At 35.7% G+C, this 21,657-nt stretch overlaps 3 protein-coding genes and 1 pseudogene across 9 annotated transcripts; 1 reads left to right on the top strand and 3 right to left on the bottom strand.

Moving 5' to 3' along the window:
• Window positions 1-967: 967 nt before the first annotated feature.
• Window positions 968-3,615, bottom strand: LOC132163888 (Pentatricopeptide repeat (PPR) superfamily protein). 2 transcript variants are annotated; one of them, XM_059574268.2, is made up of 2 exons: window positions 3,494-3,615; window positions 968-3,214 (listed from the first exon to the last, which is right to left on the bottom strand). In XM_059574268.2, the coding sequence occupies exons 1-2, from the start codon at window positions 3,515-3,517 to the stop codon at window positions 1,298-1,300; spliced, it is 1,941 nt and encodes a 646-aa protein (XP_059430251.2). In that variant the 5' UTR covers window positions 3,518-3,615; the 3' UTR covers window positions 968-1,297. The 2 variants fall into 2 exon arrangements, with proteins under 2 accessions (XP_059430251.2, XP_088369875.1); XM_088513749.1 differs by lacking the exon at window positions 3,494-3,615 and having other exon boundaries at window positions 968-3,220.
• Window positions 3,616-3,898: 283 nt separating this feature from the next.
• On the top strand, window positions 3,899-11,303 carry LOC132164056 (large ribosomal subunit protein uL30z-like). The gene is made up of 6 exons (XM_088513187.1): window positions 3,899-3,948; window positions 7,432-7,635; window positions 8,579-8,676; window positions 8,774-8,911; window positions 10,762-10,864; window positions 10,954-11,303. Exons 2-6 carry the CDS (start codon window positions 7,447-7,449, stop codon window positions 11,167-11,169), a joined length of 744 nt encoding a protein of 247 aa, XP_088369313.1. The 5' UTR covers window positions 3,899-3,948; window positions 7,432-7,446; the 3' UTR covers window positions 11,170-11,303.
• LOC148587150 (uncharacterized) lies at window positions 4,548-5,597 on the bottom strand (annotated as a pseudogene).
• A 4,264-nt stretch (window positions 11,304-15,567) lies between the features above and the next one.
• Window positions 15,568-21,657, bottom strand: MED19A (mediator of RNA polymerase II transcription subunit 19a-like protein). 6 transcript variants are annotated; one of them, XM_088513825.1, is made up of 8 exons: window positions 21,443-21,654; window positions 19,852-19,918; window positions 18,463-18,752; window positions 18,023-18,268; window positions 17,274-17,333; window positions 16,981-17,126; window positions 16,369-16,430; window positions 15,568-15,707 (listed from the first exon to the last, which is right to left on the bottom strand). In XM_088513825.1, exons 2-6 carry the CDS (start codon window positions 19,880-19,882, stop codon window positions 17,076-17,078), a joined length of 678 nt encoding a protein of 225 aa, XP_088369951.1. In that variant the 5' UTR covers window positions 19,883-19,918; window positions 21,443-21,654; the 3' UTR covers window positions 15,568-15,707; window positions 16,369-16,430; window positions 16,981-17,075. The 6 variants fall into 6 exon arrangements, with proteins under 6 accessions (XP_088369951.1, XP_088369950.1, XP_088369953.1 ...); XM_088513824.1 differs by lacking the exon at window positions 15,568-15,707 and adding an exon at window positions 15,903-16,268; XM_088513827.1 differs by lacking the exon at window positions 15,568-15,707 and adding an exon at window positions 15,903-16,268 and having other exon boundaries at window positions 16,369-16,425.

Here is a 21,657-nt window from a genome sequence, read left to right as displayed (position 1 = left end):
ATAACCAGGTTCATCCACCACCCACATGGGAACCCCTTATCTTGGGTATAATATCCTCAGTAGATCAGGGAAACGGAAATAACTTTGCAAAGAAATGAGAGATTGTAATTCTTTCTTTTTCCTCTCAAAATGTTTTGTTCATAGAATTACACACAAATCTCTTCCACACTAATTGGTGAATGTTCCTAAGCTATTTCCTTTTTATCTAGGAATCTCATCAACCTCAAAATTAATTAATTAATTAATTTTTTTTTTAAAAAAAAAAAAGACTTGCAAATGTAGTTCTTATATCCCTGCATATAATTCAAAATTAGCAAATAAAAAAATTGTCAGAACCTGTTGAGTTGTTGCAATATGAACAGGAGTATACATATTGTAGATATATACCCAACAAATTATTTGTCTCATACCTCAGATATGGGAGGTTCATGATCTTTAAGGATGATGGATTCTTGATAATGTTGCTATGCCAATTAGACATGTCTATCTTCCCATCTTGGTCCGCATCATCCTCGAAGAGAGTCTGTCCACAAACATCAATAGCTCGATAATAAACCATTGTTATGTAACTCTCGATTCTCACTACCATCTGTAGGCCCTATTTCCAAATCTTTTTCAGGTGGGGCTTTTTTTTCCTTGTTGCAAGAATGACAGGAAGAAGTAGTAGGGAGGACATAATTTCCATTAGAATGCAAGTCCGTATCATCATGTACTCAATATAGTAGGTGTCAAAAATTACAATTTTCTGAATTACAGTCAAAATTCTGCTATTATGTTCTACATGTAGTGCACTGCTAAGAATTTGAAGTATGCAGAAATTTAAAATTATGGAATTGAACCCTAACAAATTATGAAATTTGTATTTTTTGAATACACAGAATCTCAGGGGTGTTAGATTCCTGCAAATTTTTTTTTATTTTTTATTTTTTATTTTTTATTTTTTTATTTTTTTCAAAAGAAAGGGAGATGTATCAACCTGTAAGTTGCAAGCAAATTTATAGAGTTGGAGACATAAGGTCGGGCTACTCTTCCGGTGTGCAATCACCATCCTTTCATGAATTCAGGACCTTTCTTCTGATGCTGTCCAATGAATGATCCTCACTGTAATTATTATAATTCTTTACTCAACTGGATGCACCGCAAATTAGGGCAGCATATTGCTACTTTTTTTGTACACTGACTCAAAAGGGATTATTTCACTCTTCCATACAATTTTAGTATACTTTCTTTCCCACCCATCCAAGAGAAAATGAAAGAAGGCACAATGCCATGGTATACTTTCAGCACAAATCCAATGTTAGAGATCAGGCATATACCCATATTCCTGTAGACGAGCAGTCAATGAATTTAACGCAACATAAATAAGGTTGGCTTCAGGGTGGGTCCTATCACGCGTAATGAAAGTATGCACGCCATTCTTGAGCTCAATCCAGCTACATCCTGGTGTCTTCCTCACATTTTGTTGCCTCATAGCATGTCTAATGTCTAATACCTCTTCATATCGACCAATTACTCCATATATATTTGACATCAATACATAATTTCCACAATGCCCCGACTCAAGTTTAAATACCTGTCGTACAACAATGTCAGCAAGGTCAGCATTACCATGGAGCCGACATGCCGCTAACAAAGCCCTCCATACCACAGGATTGGCCTCAATAGGCATTGTTTGTGCCAATTTATAAGCCTCCTCAAGCTGCCCAGCTCGACCAAGCATGTCAATCACACAAGTATAATGCTCAATAGTTGGATCTACACCATATTTTGATTTCATCAACGTCAAAAACTCACGCCCTTGTTTCACCAAGCCTGCATGGCTGCAGGCAGACAACACCCCAATGAATGTGACCACATCAGGCTTCATTTGTGCCTCACACATACGTGAAAACACATCTAATGCCTCATTACCATAACCTTGCATGCCATAACCCATGATCATGATGTTCCATGATGCTACATCCTTATTGCCCATCTTATAGAAAACTGACTGTGCATCTCTCATGCTCCCACATTTTGCATACATGTCCATAACAGCATTGTTCACTAGCTGATCATCAGTGTTTTTATTATTGCCTTCCATTCCCCACCCATTAACTATCATATACCCATGAATCTGTCGTCCATGCATTAACGCAACTAGATTTGAGCAAGCAGGAAGTACTGCAGTGACAGTGATCAAATCAGGTCGAACTCCAGAACCTAACATCCTATCAAAAAGTCTTAGAGTACCATCATAATCACCACATTGTCCAGAAACAGCAATAATCGAGTTCCATGAAAATATATCTTTCTCATCCATTATCTCAAAAATTTCCAGAGCATGTCCAATACACCTGCATTTCCCATACATATCAATCAATGCATTGGAAACTGCAACACCAGAGACATACCCCATTTTCATAGCAAATCCATGAATTGCTCTCCCATTGTTAAGCTCCTCCATGAAAGCTAAAACCGGCAAAACACCAGTAACCGTAAATCTATTAGGGACAATCCCTTCTTTGCCCATTCTCCTAAAAATCCCTAAAGCCTCATCAAACCTCCCTGTTTGTGCATAACCATTAACCATTGCATTCCAAAGCACAACATCCCTCATCGGCAATTCCTCGAACACCTCTTGTGCCTCTTCCATTAACCCAAATTTCAAACAAGTATGAACCAAAGCACTTCCAACAAATACATCCAACTCCAACCCAAGTTTAAACAATAAACCATGAATCTTCCTAACCTCCAAAACCTCCACAACATCACAACAAGCTTTGATCACACATGGAAAAGTAAACTTGTCCGGCATAATACCCTCCCACCTCATACGCTTATAGAACTCAAACCCATCTTCGGCAAGCCCATTTAAAAGAAACCCAGAAATGATTGCATTATAGGCAAACACATTACAATCATGAGTATAGTTATTGAATACCAAAATAGCATCTTCCATTTGGTTGCACTTTGAGTACATGTTGATCAGGCTAGTGATGGATAGAGGGGAGTTGAGAAAGCCACTGGTGAGCATGTAGGAGTGGAGTTGCATGCCTTTGGCGAGATTTTTATGGTGGGCAGAGTGCTGTAGAGAGGCAATGCAGGTGGGCAAGCCACAGTGAGACTCAGAAAATGATGAGAAGTGTAAAAACAAGCAAGAGACTTTCTGGAGTAGTTTTCTGGTTGAACATGGTCCTTCTAGCTTCCTCCATGTCCATAAGTCTCTTGTGAGCTGCATAAGCCAAAGAACGATATGATTCAAGGTCTTAGATGCAACTCTCAAACACAGTTGTAATCAATTTCTCAATTAAATTAATGCAATTGACTTCAAGCAATATCTATCTGTTTACTTAATCAATATCATCAACGGTAAATATCTTCATAACAACCGATAAAAACACAACCCAATGAGGCTTTGAAATGTTTATAAATTAAAAATAAACTGTAAATTTCTGATATTATCTCCCTTGATTTAAAACTATAAATAAATAAATGAAGTAATGTTTATTACCAACATTTTCCCAAGACTGCTCATTTTGTATAATGCTGTCCAACACTGCAGATAACACAAAGAAGATAACCTTTAGCAAGAAGAAATCAACTTATGAATATTTAGAAAGAGGAAATAAATAAATAAAACCTATCAATCTGCATCAAGATATGGTGAAACATATCATCTGGTGAGGAAATAAATATGTCGGCCATTTCTTCAATTAAATTAAAACACAGTTTCTGCAATTCTGCTCATTCTTCCCGAACCCAACAATTTGAAACAAAATAATCATACCCGAGAGGGGCGGGTCGGGTTTCGGGTAGAAACAATTTTGGGCAGCGGGTACCCGCACCGATCCGCCCCGCCCCGCCCCGCTAATAAGCCCAAAAAGAAAAAAAAAACCCGCCTCCTTCTACAAAAAACCCAGCCTCCCTGTGTCTCTCGCCGCTCCGCCGCTCCGTCTCAACTCTCAGGTATCTCGCTCTTTCATTCTCTCTCTCTCTCTGGGAAGTGTTGATTATGTTGATTATGTTGGGTTGCAGTATCTCTCTCACTAACAGACTTGCATTGTTGATTATGTTGGGTTGGATTTTTGTCACTCTCTTTCTCTCTCTCTCTCTCTCTCTCTCTTTCTCTTACACACACCTAAGCCAGGCATCCCTTCACCACAAAAATTGGAGTATTATAGAAAAGAAATGGGCAATAATTACAACACAAATGATTAAAAACACCCTATAGCGAGAGAGAGAGAGAGAGGGGCTCCTTGCCTAAATTGCACTGAGTAAGATTCTTTCGTCAACAAGACAATCACCATGTCTGAGAGAATGATATGAAAGCTCATTATGAACTACCCCCAAAACTATATAGAGTCAATTAAATGTATATAAGAGTGATCTTCTCAATGTGTTTCACATAATTTAACCAATCTAATTAGGCCTTCAAGTATGATGGAATTTTCATACTTTCACATAAAAAATATGATTAAGCCTCTTGGATGCATATTCAAAATATGATGGAACTTACGCTAAAACCCATGACTACAAATAGTTAAAGAACTAACAAAGAGTGACCCTCAAGGGTGGTGAATTTGACCTTGAAGGATTGCCTTTTTGCGTCGCCGAACGTATTCTTGTGCATCTTCATCCAATAGACTTGTATCCATAAACATAAATTCTTTTCCTTTCTCTCTTCTTTCAACTGAATCATTCTTTCTTTAAGGCGCAATTCCTCTAGCTTAAGGCGCACTTCCTCTTGCTTAAGAAGAAACATCTCTTTGTCCTGCTCACGTGCTTCTTCAAATAGTTTGATTTTCTTCTTATCTTCATTCATGTCATTTAGTATCACAACAACACCTGGATTCTTTTTTTTTTTTTGGTCTTGCGTTTCTCCTTTTCGGCTTACCGACCTATTGGTCGCTCCAAGTCTACAAAAGCTCCTTGTGAGGCCTCATCTTCACCTAAATTTATCACGTGTGATTTGTTCTTCGGTTTTAAGCTTTCCATATGAGCCCACCATTTAGGATGAAACCTCAATAAAATCCAAGAATGTTCAAAGTGAAATGGTGTTTCTTGAAATTTGAGGAACATTACTTTTGCTTGGGCAATCTGAAAAAATTGCCAAATACAACATAATTAAAATCTTTTGGAATAGATATAACATGGTCTAAATAAATTAATGAAAAACCATAATTATAACATGCCTTGTCTATTTCATTCGAATCACTTGGTTGCCTCCTTTCAACTTGGTCTAAGTAACCACAAAACTTATTTACCACAAGTTGAATCACAGACCACCGATTCATTAGAGATGTATTCGTACGGTTAGATTCAAAGGTCTTGTGCTTGTGATAGTGAGCACAAATTCTTTCCCAATATGTCTTGTGTGTTTGCTCATTTCCTGTTACCGCATCCAAGGCAAACATAACTCCATGCTGACACAAGTGTATTGTCCTCGTTCACAGTGAAGTTGCCACCCGTTGTGATTTTTTACCGGTAAGTTGAACCTCAACTTGAGGTGGAGACTCTTGGTGTTCACACTCTTCATTTGTGGATTCTATAAAAAGGTCTTCGTCATTTAAAACAAGACTGGCGTAGAAGCCACCTTGATGAGTTTGAGAGTCCATACTAGCACAAGGCTCTTCTATCCATGTTAATGCCTCTTCACACAACAATCAGGGAGCTGCATATGTAGACAGTTGTTTTTGATTACCTTGAAAAGATCATTAGGTCTTATAGTAAATCGGAAGGGACTGTTGTTTTACAATAGAACACATAATAAACACTTCTTCTTTTTTGATTAAGTACATAATAGTCAATAAACTATCATGATGAATAATTAAGCGTGCGCACACACAAACACACATACATATATATATATACATAAAAGAAAAAGAAAAACACATTCCCAAGTCACACACTCACACACACATATATATATACATAAAAGGAAAAGAAAAACACATTCCCAAGCCACAAATTTGGACCGAACAAAGTGCTCCATGCACATCAGCGCGCGCGCGCGCACACGCACACACACACACACACACACACACACATATATATATATACATAAAAGGAAAAGAAAAACACATTCCCAAGTCACAAATTTGGACCGAATAAAGTGCTCCATGCACATCAGCCAAGCAAAGATAACAAATTTGACTTGTGCTTAAATTTTTTGAATGGGGATACTCTGTTTACAAAATCTAAGCCAAACCCAACCCAATTTAGACTATTATCCTTAAAGCTTTTTAATTTACTAAAAAGTAAAAGAACGGCCTCTAGACCCATCTTATCTCAAATTAACAATACCCGGACTAGCTAAGTTTTTCATTTACCCAAAGCTAAGTAAAATTCAGCACCAAGGTGAAACATTTCCACCAACCCCATATTTCTTAAGATCCAAACAACCAACCTTGCAGACTCATTCAAAAATCCAATCAAATCAACAAAAACTTACTAAAATTAAGAACACATAAAGAATTTAGCACTCACGAATTGAGAAACTCAGAGTGGCAGACGAGTGTCTTCCAGCCCAGAGACGAGTATAGCTGCACGTAGCTCTTCAAGTGCCTCTCCTGGCTCGACATCCATGCGAATACCACCACCATGCCCTCTAATTTCCCACCCATTTCACTTCTTCCCCAATAATATCTACCTCCAAATCCCCACATTTCCCTCCGCCGTTTCTTTCTTTTTCCCAAGAAGTCAGTTCCTGGAATCTATTTTCCAATTCTATGTCTTGGAAAAATGGCCTTTTGTGAATAGAACTGGATTTCAATCAAACGAAAGGTGTGAACATTCAACCAAAGGTGTCTTGGGGATCGGCAATAGCGAAGTATTGTGGCCATCACAGTTCAAGCTACATATGGTTGGTTTTCTCTCTTTCTTAGCCAAAAGAAAAACAACAAAAAAGGATACCTGGTTTTGTACCTTTAGTCCAATATTAGACAAAGAGCAAGGAGGATATAAAGCACTGCTTGCTGCGCCCAATAAGAAAGAGAGAAATTCTCAATCTTTTCAGCAACCCATACTCAAAGTAAAAGGGAAGGGGATGAAAGTCTAGAGGGAAAAAAATAAAAAAAGGAGAGGGAAAAAAAAAACGAAAAGTGGCGCCAGTACAATAAAATAATCTGATAAAATAAATAGCATTTGCTTTTGGTCTCTTTAAATTTGAAGAGAAGGTTTGACAAATATTAGATTTAGCTTTTGATATAGAGTTTGATAGATGAGGCTTTTTGTAGATTTTGTTAAAATTTTAGAGAAATGTTAGAAATATGGAACTTGATGTGGATGCTCTTATTTTGTTACTTTTCGCCATATTGCCATTGTTTTTGTTAATAATAATTGCTTGATTTGATTTTTTGGAGTTCGTTATCGGTTTTGAGCTGGAGGTATTGATTGATTTCTAGTTCTATCAACTTAGCTCTCGTTCACGTTTCTGTATTTTGTCTACAGATTATTTTTTCTGTGATGGCGGAAGAGGAATCAAAGCCGTTCGCGTACATACCGGAAATAATACTGAAGAAAAGAAAGAGCAATGAAGAATGGGCACTCAAGAGGAAAGCCCAGTATGAGGAGAGGAATGCTTTGATCAGGAAGAGAGCCAAGCATGACTTCATCAGAATGCTTGAGGACTTTATCAAAGAGTTCCGCACTAGGGTAATTATATCTATCTATTTGAAATATTTATTGATCTGTGTGTGTGTGGAGAATATTGATACAAGGTTTAGGATTTCTTGGTTTGCGGTTGAAATCGGTAAATATGATTTTAATTTTTTTTGGGTTGCTACAGAAATAGGGCATTATTGTGTATCAATGATGGGGTTTGAGAGAGTGGGGACTGGTATTTATATACAGATGATATGTTTAGGAGGTTGATATGATTGGAATTAAGTTGGGAGGTGGAATTTGGAATTTTTGTTTGAAGGAGTGAAGCTGGGGTTTTATTTGTTTGAAGTTCAAGGATTTGGGTTAGGCAACAGTTTTTCTGTAGAAAAGTGGAAAATGAGAATGTGGAGTGTATGATGATTCCTTCCATATTCAGGGTCTAAAATGTTAGGAAAACTTGGAGTACCAGAGGCTATGTAAAATGGAATTTGACTGGGTTCGTTTAGTTTTGTGGTATCAGGAAATGGTCATGTGTCTCGACTGTTGAAGTGTTCAATGCCTTGATGTTTATGCCCTCAGGAATAATGAAGTGATTTTACTATCTAGCATGTCTGGATACTGTATAGGTGCTTTTGCTGGATACTGTCTAGCATGTTTGATCTGTTAGACGTGCCTTTTGGTAATGGCCTATTAGTAGGTGTGATGGGCTCTTCTATGGTGAGAGGTGTCTATGAAAAGTATGTAGTAGTCACTGATCTATGTATGTTCATCTAGGTGGTGTGTTTATCAAGGCTGGTACCTTTGATGGGTGCTTGGATCTTGGTGTCATGCGTGAGTTGCATTTTAAATTTAATTTGTTTTGATATTAAGTGTATCATGAGGTGGTGGTTCTTTCCATATCTTCAATTTTATGGTATAGTCACTTGCCTGTTAAAAATCCGATTCGGTTCAAAGTAAAATCTGTTGAATAATCTTATCTGTCATTTTCATGTAGGAATTGGACCTTGTAAAAATGAAACAGAGGACAAAGAGGAAAAGACCAGCATTAGAAATGACAGAATCAAAGCTGCTTTTTGTCATTCGCATACACGGGTGGGGTTACCAACATTTTTTGGTGATTTTCTGCAGTACTTCTACCTCTAATGTCTTTATATTTTCATTGCTGATGTCTGCTACGTCCATTTCCCAGGAAAAGAGAAATGCATCCAAAAACTAGGAAGGTCTTATACAACCTGAGATTGAAGAAAATCTTCAGCAGTGTATTTGTGAAGGCAAATGAAGAGATAATGGAAAAGCTGCAAAAAGTGGAGCCATATGTTACATATGGGTAGGGTAAACTAAATCTTCTTTTCTTTTTTTTTTTCCTTATCAATATGCAGAAAAATATAACATACTAAATAAGCTATAGGAAAATGTATAATTTTCTTCTTCGTTTTTTATAAAGTAGAAAATTTAGATAATCTTGAGGGTACTTCCATTATAGTTCATGATTTGTTCTATGAAGTGATATGAATATATAGAAAACATAATCATTTGTTTTTTAACTTAAAGAAGTGTTAGCTACATCTATTTTTCACTATAAAAAGACTCGTAATAATTACAAATAGAGTTCCTTAAAATCATTTATAGAACCCAGATTCACATGGTACACAATCAGCATAGCACTTAGCATATGCACACATTCACAATCCACCCACTCAATTTTGGACTTAACATAACATCTTTAACAATCCAGGTATCTACACATTTGTTTTGTATTGTAATTAGAATTTACCTGATTTGCCTAAATTTCTGGCAGGGGTGTCAACCCGGTCCGGTTTCCCGGTTTTTGGCCAAAACCGGAACTGGAACCGAGGTACCCTGGTTCTCGGTTTTGAGAAACCGGAACTGGAACCGGGACCCCGGGGTCCCGGTTACCGGCCGGTTCCAATTTTACCCGGTCCGGTAACCGGTTTTTTAAAAAAATTGGTTTTTGGGCTTATTTTAGGTATTGGGCCTAAAATAAGCCATTTTTTTTCATAAGTTGGCCCATTTTTAAAAAAATCTATTAGTCTCTTTGTCTAAATTAAAGGGGCTTTGTTGTGATTATTCCAAATAATTAAAAAATAAACCTAAAAAAGTCCAAAAATCCTAAAAAATCAATGTTTTTGCCAATTTGGGCCTTAGAAATAAAAATTTAATTTTTTAAAATACCCTAAACCTAAACCTAACTGTAAAATATATATATATATATATATATATATATATATTTTAATAAAATGGAAACCCGGTTCCGGTATTCCCGGTAAAAACCGGGTACTGGAACCGGGGCACCCGGTTTTTGGATTTTCCAAACCGGAACCGGGACCCCGGTTTCCCGGTTCCGGTTCCGGTTTTCCGGTAATTTTTGACACCCCTAATTTCTGCAGTTTGATTAGTTTCCTAGTGTATATGCTATAATTCGACAATTCATCTTTATTCCAATGATCAATAATGCAACCGAAGCTTTAGCTTACATTTAGAACAAGGAGTAATTAACTTTGGGTTCTTGTCATTTACTTTCTTTTTGTAGACATATTAGTCAGTAATGCTCTTCCTAAAATAACTTATCCTTTTACCAGACAGCATCAAAGCCAAGTGATTTCTGATTATCCCTTCTAATGGCATTGAAATTGTTTTATTTATAATTTCTACTGAGACATGAACATATTATTTTTGAGGTTTCTACTTGATGTATTTCAGCTCTCTCTCTCCCTATGACCACCTTCTTGGACCAGGGATGCTAACAAACTAAGACAATCTGAGTATTATGCTCTTTTAAATTGATTTGCTCCCTTGGATTTGAACTCAAAACCATTCTCCAGTTTGATTGATGCTTGATACCTTGTCAAGTTTAATTTGTATAGATCAGATAATACTAGAGCTGTTTAATTTTTTGTTATTTTAAATATATAATGTGTGGTCAGACAATGAGGTACGGTACAGGGAGTGATAAAGCTACAGTGGAGGCTTGAGATTTTATTACTTGATGGAGAATAATCTGAACAGATCTTAGTTGCACTTTGTGTTCATAAATTGGGAGTTACTTATGTCATTAATGAGTCCATTGCTTCTTTGTTCCTTTATACCAAATTCCTAATATAATTATGATAACTTACAGTGCTTTTTGATTCTAATGAGATTTGCTTGTTTGTGAAGATACCCTAATCTAAAGAACGTGAAGGCGCTGATTTACAAGAAGGGTTATGCAAAGATAGACAATCAGCGGGTTCCTCTGACAGACAATAACATTATTGAACAGGTATAAGTTGTTGTACCTTGCTGAAGAATACTGGAATGGCTTTGAACATCTTTTTTGGCCATAGCTTTTAATGCTCGTTTTGCTTGCAGGCATTGGGGAAGTATGGCATTATATGCATAGAAGATATTGTGCATGAGATCGCTAGTGTTGGTCCACATTTCAAGGAGGTTGCTAATTTTTTATATCCCTTTAATCTCAGCAAGGCAGAAGGAGCATTGAAAGGAACAAAAACTCTATACAAGCAAGGAGGAGACACTGGGAATCGTGAGGATCAGATCAATGAACTAGTCAGTAAGATGAATTAAGAAGATGTAATGCTCCATCTACATAACCAGCCTTAAATGACCTGCAGTGGCATGCATTGCAATTTTGAAGCTAGTGTTTGTGCTATGCTGCTTTTAGTTGATAATATCTATTTTCTTTCTTCTTTCTAACTTAACGAACTTGTTTGGTAAGGAGTTCTAGAGTGTTGAGTCTTTACACAACAGCTAGCTTCTATATATTTAACAGAGCTATAGGGCCATGACTTTTTGTGAAGTTGTCCAAGGATTAGGAAGATAACTTAGAATTCAAGTTCAAGCATGTTTTTCAATAGAAATAAAAAGTGCTATTGGTTGCCATGAGGTCAAAACCTGTTTAAAAGCTCAACTCTTATAATACCCTATTAAACAACTTCTCCAAATATTGCTTGGGGTCATGCCTATTATTCTTCATATTTCTATGTGCCACGCTGGCGATCCAGTGGTTGTGAAAAATGACTAAGAGGTCCAGTGCATATATCTGAGGGCTTGGCTTTCATTGTCCTCAACGCTCGGCAAGAATCCATAATTTTGTTTGTTTTACTAAGAAACGACACAGTTTAAGTTTAAAAGAGTTAAACAAATCTGGACCCTTTTTTTGCTATCCAGCACACTGAAGCTATATCCTTTTTTTCAACCTAATTCATCAACATCCAAGAAACTAATGTTATATACTTATATATGTATCACATTTTTTATTTTACGACTACCCCACGTTGCTGATATGGCAGTTCTAACTCATCTTTGAATTTTTTTTTAACAATGAATTATCTTAGGGGTGGTTGAAACTACCACAACATTGTAGGATAAAAATGTAATTTTTAACATTATTGCCAAAAAATTATGACTCTTTTACAACCAACCTATTTACATGTATTAGCATGTGTTTGGAGGGTATTAAAATTTTTTTAGTGCCTGAATATAACATTATTCTAGAATAAATATTAAATGTATCATTTTGTAAATTAAAATATTAAAATATGTAAATAATTATCTCTTTTTTTAATTAAAAAAAAAAAAAAAAGTCAGGTTGTCTCTAAACGCTTATTCAATCTAAACATACAACATTTTTACAACTTCAGCCACTAAAAAAATAACACCCTCCAATTACATGTTGACACGTATTAACAAGTTGTGAAATAATTATACATCAGGTTTAGAATTTTTCTTTTTCTTTACCCAAAGTGTATCTCAAATAAAATATATATATATATTAAACATCATTATGTGGCCTTTAAACAAAAAATATGAAACCCAAAAAACAAAATGCAATTGCCCATAGAAAGGCAATTTGAACATTTGAAGTTAAAAAATGGCACGTGCTAGGCACATGAAATTCTTTTTGTTCATTTTAACAGCAAATTTTGAAGAAGGGTTGCAAAGTGACATGATTTTTTTTTTTTTGCTAAGCAGTGAAAATAATAGTTTTGAAACATCATTACAAAAGGTTTACATGAATTACAATTTGCTGATGAAGCTTAATTTTGAGAATTGTCCCACTATGTGTTACGGAGTTTTGGTGTTTCAATATGGCATGGATGACTGCTTTCAGAATTGTAAAAGTATTGTTGATGCACTAACAAGATTAAGGTAATGGGTTGTGGGACGAAGATCTTCTACAATTAGACTGTTCGAATTGCACGTAATTTGGACAATTTCACAGAAAAGAGTTAGCCGAGCTCACCTACTCTGGACAAATGAGCATTGCATCCCACCTAGGACAAATGGGCTCTTGTGAAATTTTTGCTATTTATAGAAAGGTTCACCAAGCTTCTTACATGCCTTATCTCATCATTTCATCCGATTGATAGAGAAATGCTACATACTAGACCCTCATCCTAATGGACTGATATGGAAGTGTCCATCAGCTCTTGAATTTTTTATTTTCAATAATGGTTGATCCAATAGCTGATAGACATTGCCGCATCAGACCAATGCAATGGAGGTAGGATGAGACTATGGCCCCGTTAGCCAACAGTGTGGAATGGCACTGTAGCTGGAACGTACTGTTCCAGCTACAGTGCCATTCTGATGATGTGCAGCAAAATTTTCAGACTTCAGCAAAAAGTCTACGTGAATTTCAAAAACAACTCAAATAATTCACTGTCACACACCCCAACATCCGAACAAATAACCAAGGGATAACTAAGCTAACCATGTACTAACTATTTTGTCTTTCAACAAAAAGGAGAAAAAATTAACAACTTTTATGCTGCAAAGAACTCTTCTCCCACATTTTTTCAACAAAATTTCTTCTTCCTCTCCTCTGTACGCCGACAGCCCATCTCAAATCATATTTTCTTCCCTAAACCCTAAATCCTAAAAAAAAAAAAAAAAAAAAAAAAAAAAAAAAAAGAAGCTCTTTTTACAAGTTAACATGGAAGTATAATTAATAGGGAATTTATATATAAACTCCTCACGTCAACGCGCTTTTATTAAAAACTCTCTAAGTGTTTTTTTTCGGAAATTGATTCTCTAGGTCAATCGAAATTATAATAAAACTCAAAAAAATTTGACAACCGTTAGTCCACTCAAAACTCCCCGTTTTATCTGATTAAAATATTATGTTTTTTATTAATTTAATTTTAAAAATTAAATCTTAAAATTATAAAATTATAAAATTAAAAATAGATATATATTTGAAGGGTGGTGCCTCTGGCCACCCTTCAATTTTTTTTTTAGATTTAAAATTTAAAATTAAATTAATAAAGAATTAATATTTTAATCAGATAAAACGGGGAGTTTTGAGTGGACTAACGGCTGTTAAAATTTTTTGACGATAGGAAGTTTTATTATAGTTTCAATTGACCCAGAAAGTCAATTTTCGAGAAAAAAAAACACCTAGGGAGTTTTTAATAAAATCGCGTTGACCTGAGGAGTTTATATATAAATTCCCTATTAATTATACTTCCGTGTTAACTTGTAAAAAGAGCTTTCTTTTGTAGAAATGATAGCATGCCAGGCAATACTAAGTACACTATTATGAATAAGGCTTAAATAGGATTGTTTCAGAATTGTTCAAATTAGCAAATTCAGGAACATAAAAATAGCCAAATACAGTATAATGAATGAACAATAACAAAGTTTGATAAGAGAAATGGGCATTGACTGACCTTGAAAACGGTGGATGAGAGAATTTGCACTGCACTGATACCCACTCGCGGAGGAGAGAGGGGTCAATAGAGAAATACTTTGTGGGTGTGTGACAAAATGGAAAATTGATGGGGTTTAGGGAAGAAAATATGATTTGAGATGGGCTGTCGGCGTACAGAGGAGAGGAAGAAGAAATTTTGTTGAAAAAATGTGGGAGAAGAGTTATTTGCAGCATAAAAGTTGTTAATTTTTTCTCTTTTTTGTTGAAAAGTAGAGTTAGTACATGGTTAGCTTAGTTATCCCTTGGTTACTTGTTGGGATGTTGGGGTGTGTGAGTGAATTATTTGAGTTGTTTTTAAAATTCGCGTAGATTTTTTGCTGAAAATATGAAAATTTTGCTGCACATCATCAGAATGGCACTGTAGCTGGAACAGTACTATTCCAGCTACAATGCCGTTCCGCACTGTTGGCAAACGGGGCCTATATGTAGCATTACTGTTGATGAGGTTGAGATATTGTTCATCTTCAATTGATGGAGAAACAATAGGACTATAACTGTCTTCAATATATTTCGAGATCCTATAATTAACATATACAAAGCCTTAAGTGATTTCTTTGACGCCTTGTGTAACACTACAACAAGTATATTTGCTTCACTTTGTTTAATTTATAAGCGGTAGAAAAGATTGATGGGCAATTTGCACAACTATGGTGCTTTGGAAGCCTCCTTTGTGAATTGTGTCATGGCAACATGGCATTTGAGAAATGATTTTTATTAGTCATGCTACTCCTAATAAGACCCCCTCTCTCTCCTCTTTTGGACAAATTTTCTTCAAAATTGGATTAAAGCAAAAAATAAATAAAATAATTCTTCAATTCAGTCTATTAAACAAACAATTCCTTTGTTTACCTACGATGCCCGGTACAACATATGTGAAAAATTAAGCAACAAAACTTTACAAACGCCATTTTTTAAATAATTTATAACTAAACCTGTAATATTACTATAGCCATGGAATATGTACAATTGAATGTCCATGACTGGATTGATAAATATTTGGATTTCTTCCATTATTTTTTAATTCTCAAAAAACATTGATTCCTTTAATTCTCAAAAAGCACGAGTATGTCTGATATTTGTAGGCTATTGGCTAATTTTATCTTCTTCGGCTGAAAGAACCCATCATAGACAGGGTTGAACCAGGCGTCTAGCTGTCAAAGGTGAGAGGTATATCATATCACTTGCCAACATAGACCATCGGTGTATTAATGATAAATTCAATTGATTATGAATCATCATCCATTGGCATAATAGAAGCCCTCATTTTGATAATTGGAATCCAGATATCCAACAATTTACTATTTGGATTGCCAACAATTCGGGCAACAAATGTGAAAAGCTTCATGAGGCCCACCTGCTCGAGCAGGAAAGAGGGCTGGCTACCTGAGACCTGTTTGGACGAGTGGGTTTCATAAAAACTCTTTCACATTTGTTACCAGAATTGTTAGCAATTCGGATAACAAAATTGCTGAAAATCTCTATATTGTAGTGATAATTGCTGCTCATAGACTCATCATTATACGCAAAAATGCTACCACAGAACTGACATGGCCCCATCACCAACAAAGAATGAAGCAAAAAGAAAGACAACAAAAATCATTCTTGACCTCAAAATATCAACCAACAGCAATAATAATTCCCTCAGTGAGCCAATCATTACTGTACTGTATGTACAGAGAATAGCCTATAAATGAATTGGGGATTCGTGTAAGAACATGGTACTAGTACCTACAATCATTTTGGATAACCAGACAAGCTAGTCATTGCTACAACAGAAGGAAAATAGAAAATAGAAAATAGAACCAATATACACAATCCCCTTTCTCAATCTGTTCTTCTTCCTAAAGTTAAAGCTAGAAAATCTAATTCAAGCTAATCATTGGCTTAATCTCTAAAACTCTAAACAGGAGAAAGATTAAAATAATGGGTACATGCTGAGAAAATCAATGTGCTGTCGAAAGTGGGAAACAAAGTATCAGAGTCTTGCACATTACTAACAACTATATTAGACCATTGTTATGATACAAAAGAGTTCACTTAGCAATTTTTACCTTGCACTAAACCTCCTACCCAGACAAATCACCTTCACAATCTTTAGTCACCAGAAGCTACACTGCATAAAATAAAAACATAATGTAACTCAAGTGCCCTGAGAAGCCATAATGACTGTAATAGACACAATGATAACTCCTAAAAGTTTGGTCTACCATCTAGAGAAGGTTACAATTGCTGCTAAAAGCAGAAGATACAAGAAATATTATGTAATTAAAACCCAAGTAGTCTGCACACCATTGAAGAAAACCAAAAGCAAGAATAACAAAATGATGCACGGCCACCAACTAAAAGAACAAAACAAAACAAAAAACAGGAAATTACAATCTAATTTTATTTAAAAGAAAAACAAAACTTTAAGATGAGGACCAATGGATTTGTGAGAAAATAAGCCAAAATAGTCGACTGGTTAGAAGCAATTTACTTATCCCAAAAAGAGAAGGAAAAAGTTCGTAAGCAAGCTCCCTTAAATATCATTTGAACCCAAAAATATGGAGTTGAGGTGTAGTCTATACTGTCGGGAAATGAGGTATATAATTGTGAAGTATGCTGAGGTGTAGTCTATAAGGAGTGATCCGAAGAAATATCAAGTACTATGGCAGGGCATTTACCTCAAGCAATTTGACAACGTTAAGCACAAGACCCCTCCAAACTCTCTAACAACAACCATTTGAGAACAAGAACTCAAGTATTGTATGCAACCTTTTCAGCCGGCTACTTTTATCGCACCCATTTCATCAATTTTTGAGCTCTTATGCTGCAACAAATTAGCAATGATACAGAAAGCTCAAGTATAGATGAAGAAAACATGGGAAAGCTTATGCAATTCATGAGAAACAATAAGTTAGGATTAAACATAAAACAAAATCATCAAAATTGCTAATGCTTCTTGTTTATGTATTACCTTACTTTTTTTGTGTCGGTGAATGTCATTAAGATCTTCATCTCCATCATGTTTCCTTTTCTGAAAATACACCAAGTAACATACTAATACTCATGTACAGGAATGCATTGAAAATTTTAATTAGACTGGTCAATTACAGATATCCATCCTAACTTTGGGGGTTAATTGCACTGCTCTGCCACCCACAAATTTTTGCTTTCAACCCCCTAATTCAAGATAAATTTACAATGTCCACCTCATCATCCAAATTAGTATCAAAATTTAAAGATTAATAGGTGTGGTACACTAATCTACCAAAAATTTTATTAATACATCCCACCCCATTAATTTCTCAATTTTGATATTGCTTAAATGGTACTGTGGGTGTTGCAAATTAATCTCAAATGATCAAAAAATAATAATTTTAGAGACATTGCTAAGGATCCCATAGTTTAGTAAGGATAGTGGTAAATATACAGAATTAAATAAATAAATATAAACATGACAAATTAAATTTGTTACAAACCAAAGGGTTATCCACAAACTGGGTGGACAATAGCATTCTATACCTCACCAATGCCGATTGCTTAATTTCCATGGTTCAAGAAGAAGATGCCATTTGAAAGTTAAAGCAAACTCATTGAATATATTTACCACGTAAATAGACCAACCAGAATGTCAATCCAGGATTTTCACAAAAATTCCCATTTTTTCTCAAAGCTTCCCAAAGTGCTCCAGAAGACAAAGTAGTTATAAGAGAGTTTGCCAACCTTGTCATGGTGTTTCTTTGAGTGATCAGCACTAGAATCATGATGCCCACTTCTATCCTTCTTTTTCTCCTTGTCTTTATCTTTACTTCGGTCTTTATGACGGTGCTTGTGCTTTTTATGCTCTTTATCCTTATCCTTATCCTTATCCTTATCCTTATCTCTGTCTTTGTGCTTTTTATGCTTCCTCTCCTTGTCCTTAGACTCACTTTTTGATTTCCCTACAACTGTAGGGGTACCCTTCTCCGCCTAAAGAGCGTAAAACAAATAAGATGAGCATTAGAGAGAAAGAGAGAAGCAACCCATTGCAGGACCATATTACCTCTGGGAACCAATCCATACAACAGGAATTCTCATATATATATATTCATGAATGATTCTCATCCAAATATAAGAAACTATTGTAAAGCAACATAAAGATTTCAAAGCACTGGATTTCTTACAAGGGGCAATTCAACTGGAGCACTTTCCCTTAATTGAAAGGATTCTCTTAGAATATCCAGGTCAAACGGTTGTATTCGTACATTAGCATCTCTGGAATAGGACATGTTCTGAATAAGCTGATCCAACTGCATCCCTTCTCCTTTTCTGATTTCTGTGTCTCCAACAACATTGTGAAGATAATGTGTGTCTGAAATTGATAAAGGAAGTGATCTCTTGCAGAAAAAATCATGGTGTGGCAACAACTTGTAGTGACTTATGAGATCTACAGCACCAGTCAGTTCCCTTGGTCCTAAAGTACAGATAGGACAGTCATTGACCAAAACAATTGGGGGGGGGGGGGGGGGGGGGGGGTAAGGGGTACAATGCCAAATATAAGAAGCACAAAGGGCCAAGAAAGTTAGAAAGGTGAAAAACAACTGGAAAAAGAATTAGATCATATGACATCAATCAAACGTTCCCATAAGATAAGGAAATTAGGATGTATTAAAATTAAGAAGTCTGCTCAAAGGCAAGGTATATACAGCTTCAAAGCATGAGTAGATGGTTCAAACCATCCTATATGAAAACTTTCCAGCACTTAAGTCATTCAAAACTTTTCCGTCCATGTTAAAGAGGAAAATAAATCCAACCCCTGAGCAATTCCAACAATTTACAGGATTCCCAGGCAGCACCAACTTTTTATCTAGTATTTTCAGTGTCAATCCTCTTGCACTTTAAAACCAAATGCACAAAAATATTTGGATTTAATTTTCAAATAATAGAACAATTCATCTAGAGTTTGCCATCCTATATAAAAAAAACATAATTTCCTTAACCTGTAAATAAATAAAGATATCAAGCATCGGGATACAGTATCCAATGCATGATGATATCAGTCCACAACACTGCCGACATATCGGTTGCCCTCAGATTGGGAAGATTTTATATAGATAAAGTATAGTATCTCTATATTGCTGTGTATCGGGAATACTGATGTAGAACAACCAGACTGATATTGTCTGTTAGAGAGTATCACACAGTGGGAAGTTTGAAATAAGAAGTTACATTAATAATTCTGCTAATAGAGGCAACTTATATGAGAAACCATATAATACCTAAATTAAATGTATAGTCCAAAACATGGCCCAATATCACATAAGAGGTCTTGCGTAGGAAAATAATCACAACATATCCACATTGGATGCTCCAACTACATTACGTTTTGCTTATTAACTTGCAGGAAAAAAATCATTCCATATCCACATTGAATGCTCCACCTATAGAACGGTTTACTCTATGCAAGACAACATTAACAAACTAGCAAATCCAGAAACAGCAAACAATTGCTACAAGGAAAAATAGACACAGGGAGACACACAACGAAAGAAACATATTGCACAACTCTTTACCTCTTCCAAACTTCTTGCCGTCAGGATCCATGTGTCATTGTTTCATAAAACAGTGTACCATTATCAACTGCAGTTTCCACCACCATAAAAATCGATAAATCTCAATTCTAGAAAGTGAAGAAAGGATATACACGGATCTCTACACTATTATAACAGAATTAAGCATATATATAAATTGGTCTAAATTGCAAGATAAAGGAACTCAAACAGTTAGCTTTATCATGTGTTTGTTAGACATGAGATTCATATATGAACATTACCTATCAAAAAAACACATGTGGGTTTCAATAATAAAAATGTATACTACAAATCATAACCCTAACTTCTTAGGCTGAAAATAAGGAGCTCGTTGACTATTTAAACCTTTTGCAGTAGTGATATTTCCACCCATGTCAGGCTTGTGAAATATCAAATCATTTGCTTCTCTACAGGCTCCCAATAGATTCAGTAATAACTGACATTTTTCTTTCTTCATTTCATAAATCTAAAGCTTGGTTTCCAAATTATTCGAAGCAAACCAAAAAGAAATAACAAAAACTAAAACCCAATTTCAACATGATGAGGTTTCAACTCACTCTGATTGGCTAGTAACAACACAAGATTTGCATTGACATACACTGTTGTTCCATCAATTAATAACTAGTTTTACTGGATTTCAAATCTTAGAGGTAATCTCAACAATTGCATGTCTTTTCATAAAGTGTAGAGTTACAAAAATGGGAAGCAAAACAAGGGTAGAGCACCAGAAATGAGAACACAAGAACTCATGTAGGGACCAATGTCCATAATCAAGGGCTAAAGCATTCCAAATGGTCAGGGAAGCCCTTATACCAGGACAGGGCAGTCCCCAAATTCCACTCGAAGCATACAAAAACTTCAATATCTGAGCTACATAACTGCATCAATAGATAAATTTCCCACTATAGCACACAAACCTAATCGAGCCTTCAAACTTTTCAAGTAGGCTCATATCAACCCTAAAATTGCAAAACCAGCCTCCATAAGCATCATTTAATACACTTCTCATGTGCGAGGGCTTTGTTTTTTTCTATCAATAAATTATTATTCATCAAAAAGTAAGTATCATTTAACTAACAAACCCCAAGTATCATTAGTTTGAACAGAAAATGCAAATTTAACCTATTCAGAAACTCGGTCATGGATACCTTTTCCAAGACTGGATATAAACTTTACTTGGACCAAAGTTCCAGCTTAATCCATCCCAATATACAATCTGATTAACGTCATTTAGAGCCTATAATTGAATTGAATTAAACCCTACAACAAGGTTTACAAGTTTCCAAATCATCACAAACTCATGAAAACCAACCTCATAATCAATGGGTCCATTATCAAACTAAACATCCTTTTTCGTAAAAAGAATCCCCAAAACAGTTCAACATACAATAACTCCAAAATCAAAAAAAACGCAAATTTCAAACTGTGACTTTCAGCCGTACCAATCTCTTCACATCCCCTGAAACTTTCAGCCATTTTCACAAACAAATCTCATGGGCTTCCCATATAAACAAAGCATAGTCATAGCCCAAGTATTCAAAATCAAGAAACTAAAGAAAGCTAAAACTTTCACCTGGGTTTCCAATGGATGCAAAGCGTACAATTTTCCGGTGAGCTGACCGGAGAATATGGCCGGAACGAGGTTTCCGGTAGCTGGAAACGACGGCCGGCACCGTGAGTGGGACTTCCGGTCAAGGGAGTAGAGAGGGACACAGTGAGATCGGGTGAGGTAGAGAAACCGAGGAAAGAGAGAGAGAGAGAAAGGGAGAAAGAGAGAAGAGAAGCAAT

This window comes from Corylus avellana, chromosome 2, assembly GCF_965113065.1.
Source record: "Corylus avellana chromosome 2, dhCorAvel1.hap1.2, whole genome shotgun sequence".
NCBI lineage: Eukaryota > Viridiplantae > Streptophyta > Magnoliopsida > Fagales > Betulaceae > Corylus > Corylus avellana.
This window is presented reverse-complemented; position numbering and strand designations above follow the sequence as displayed.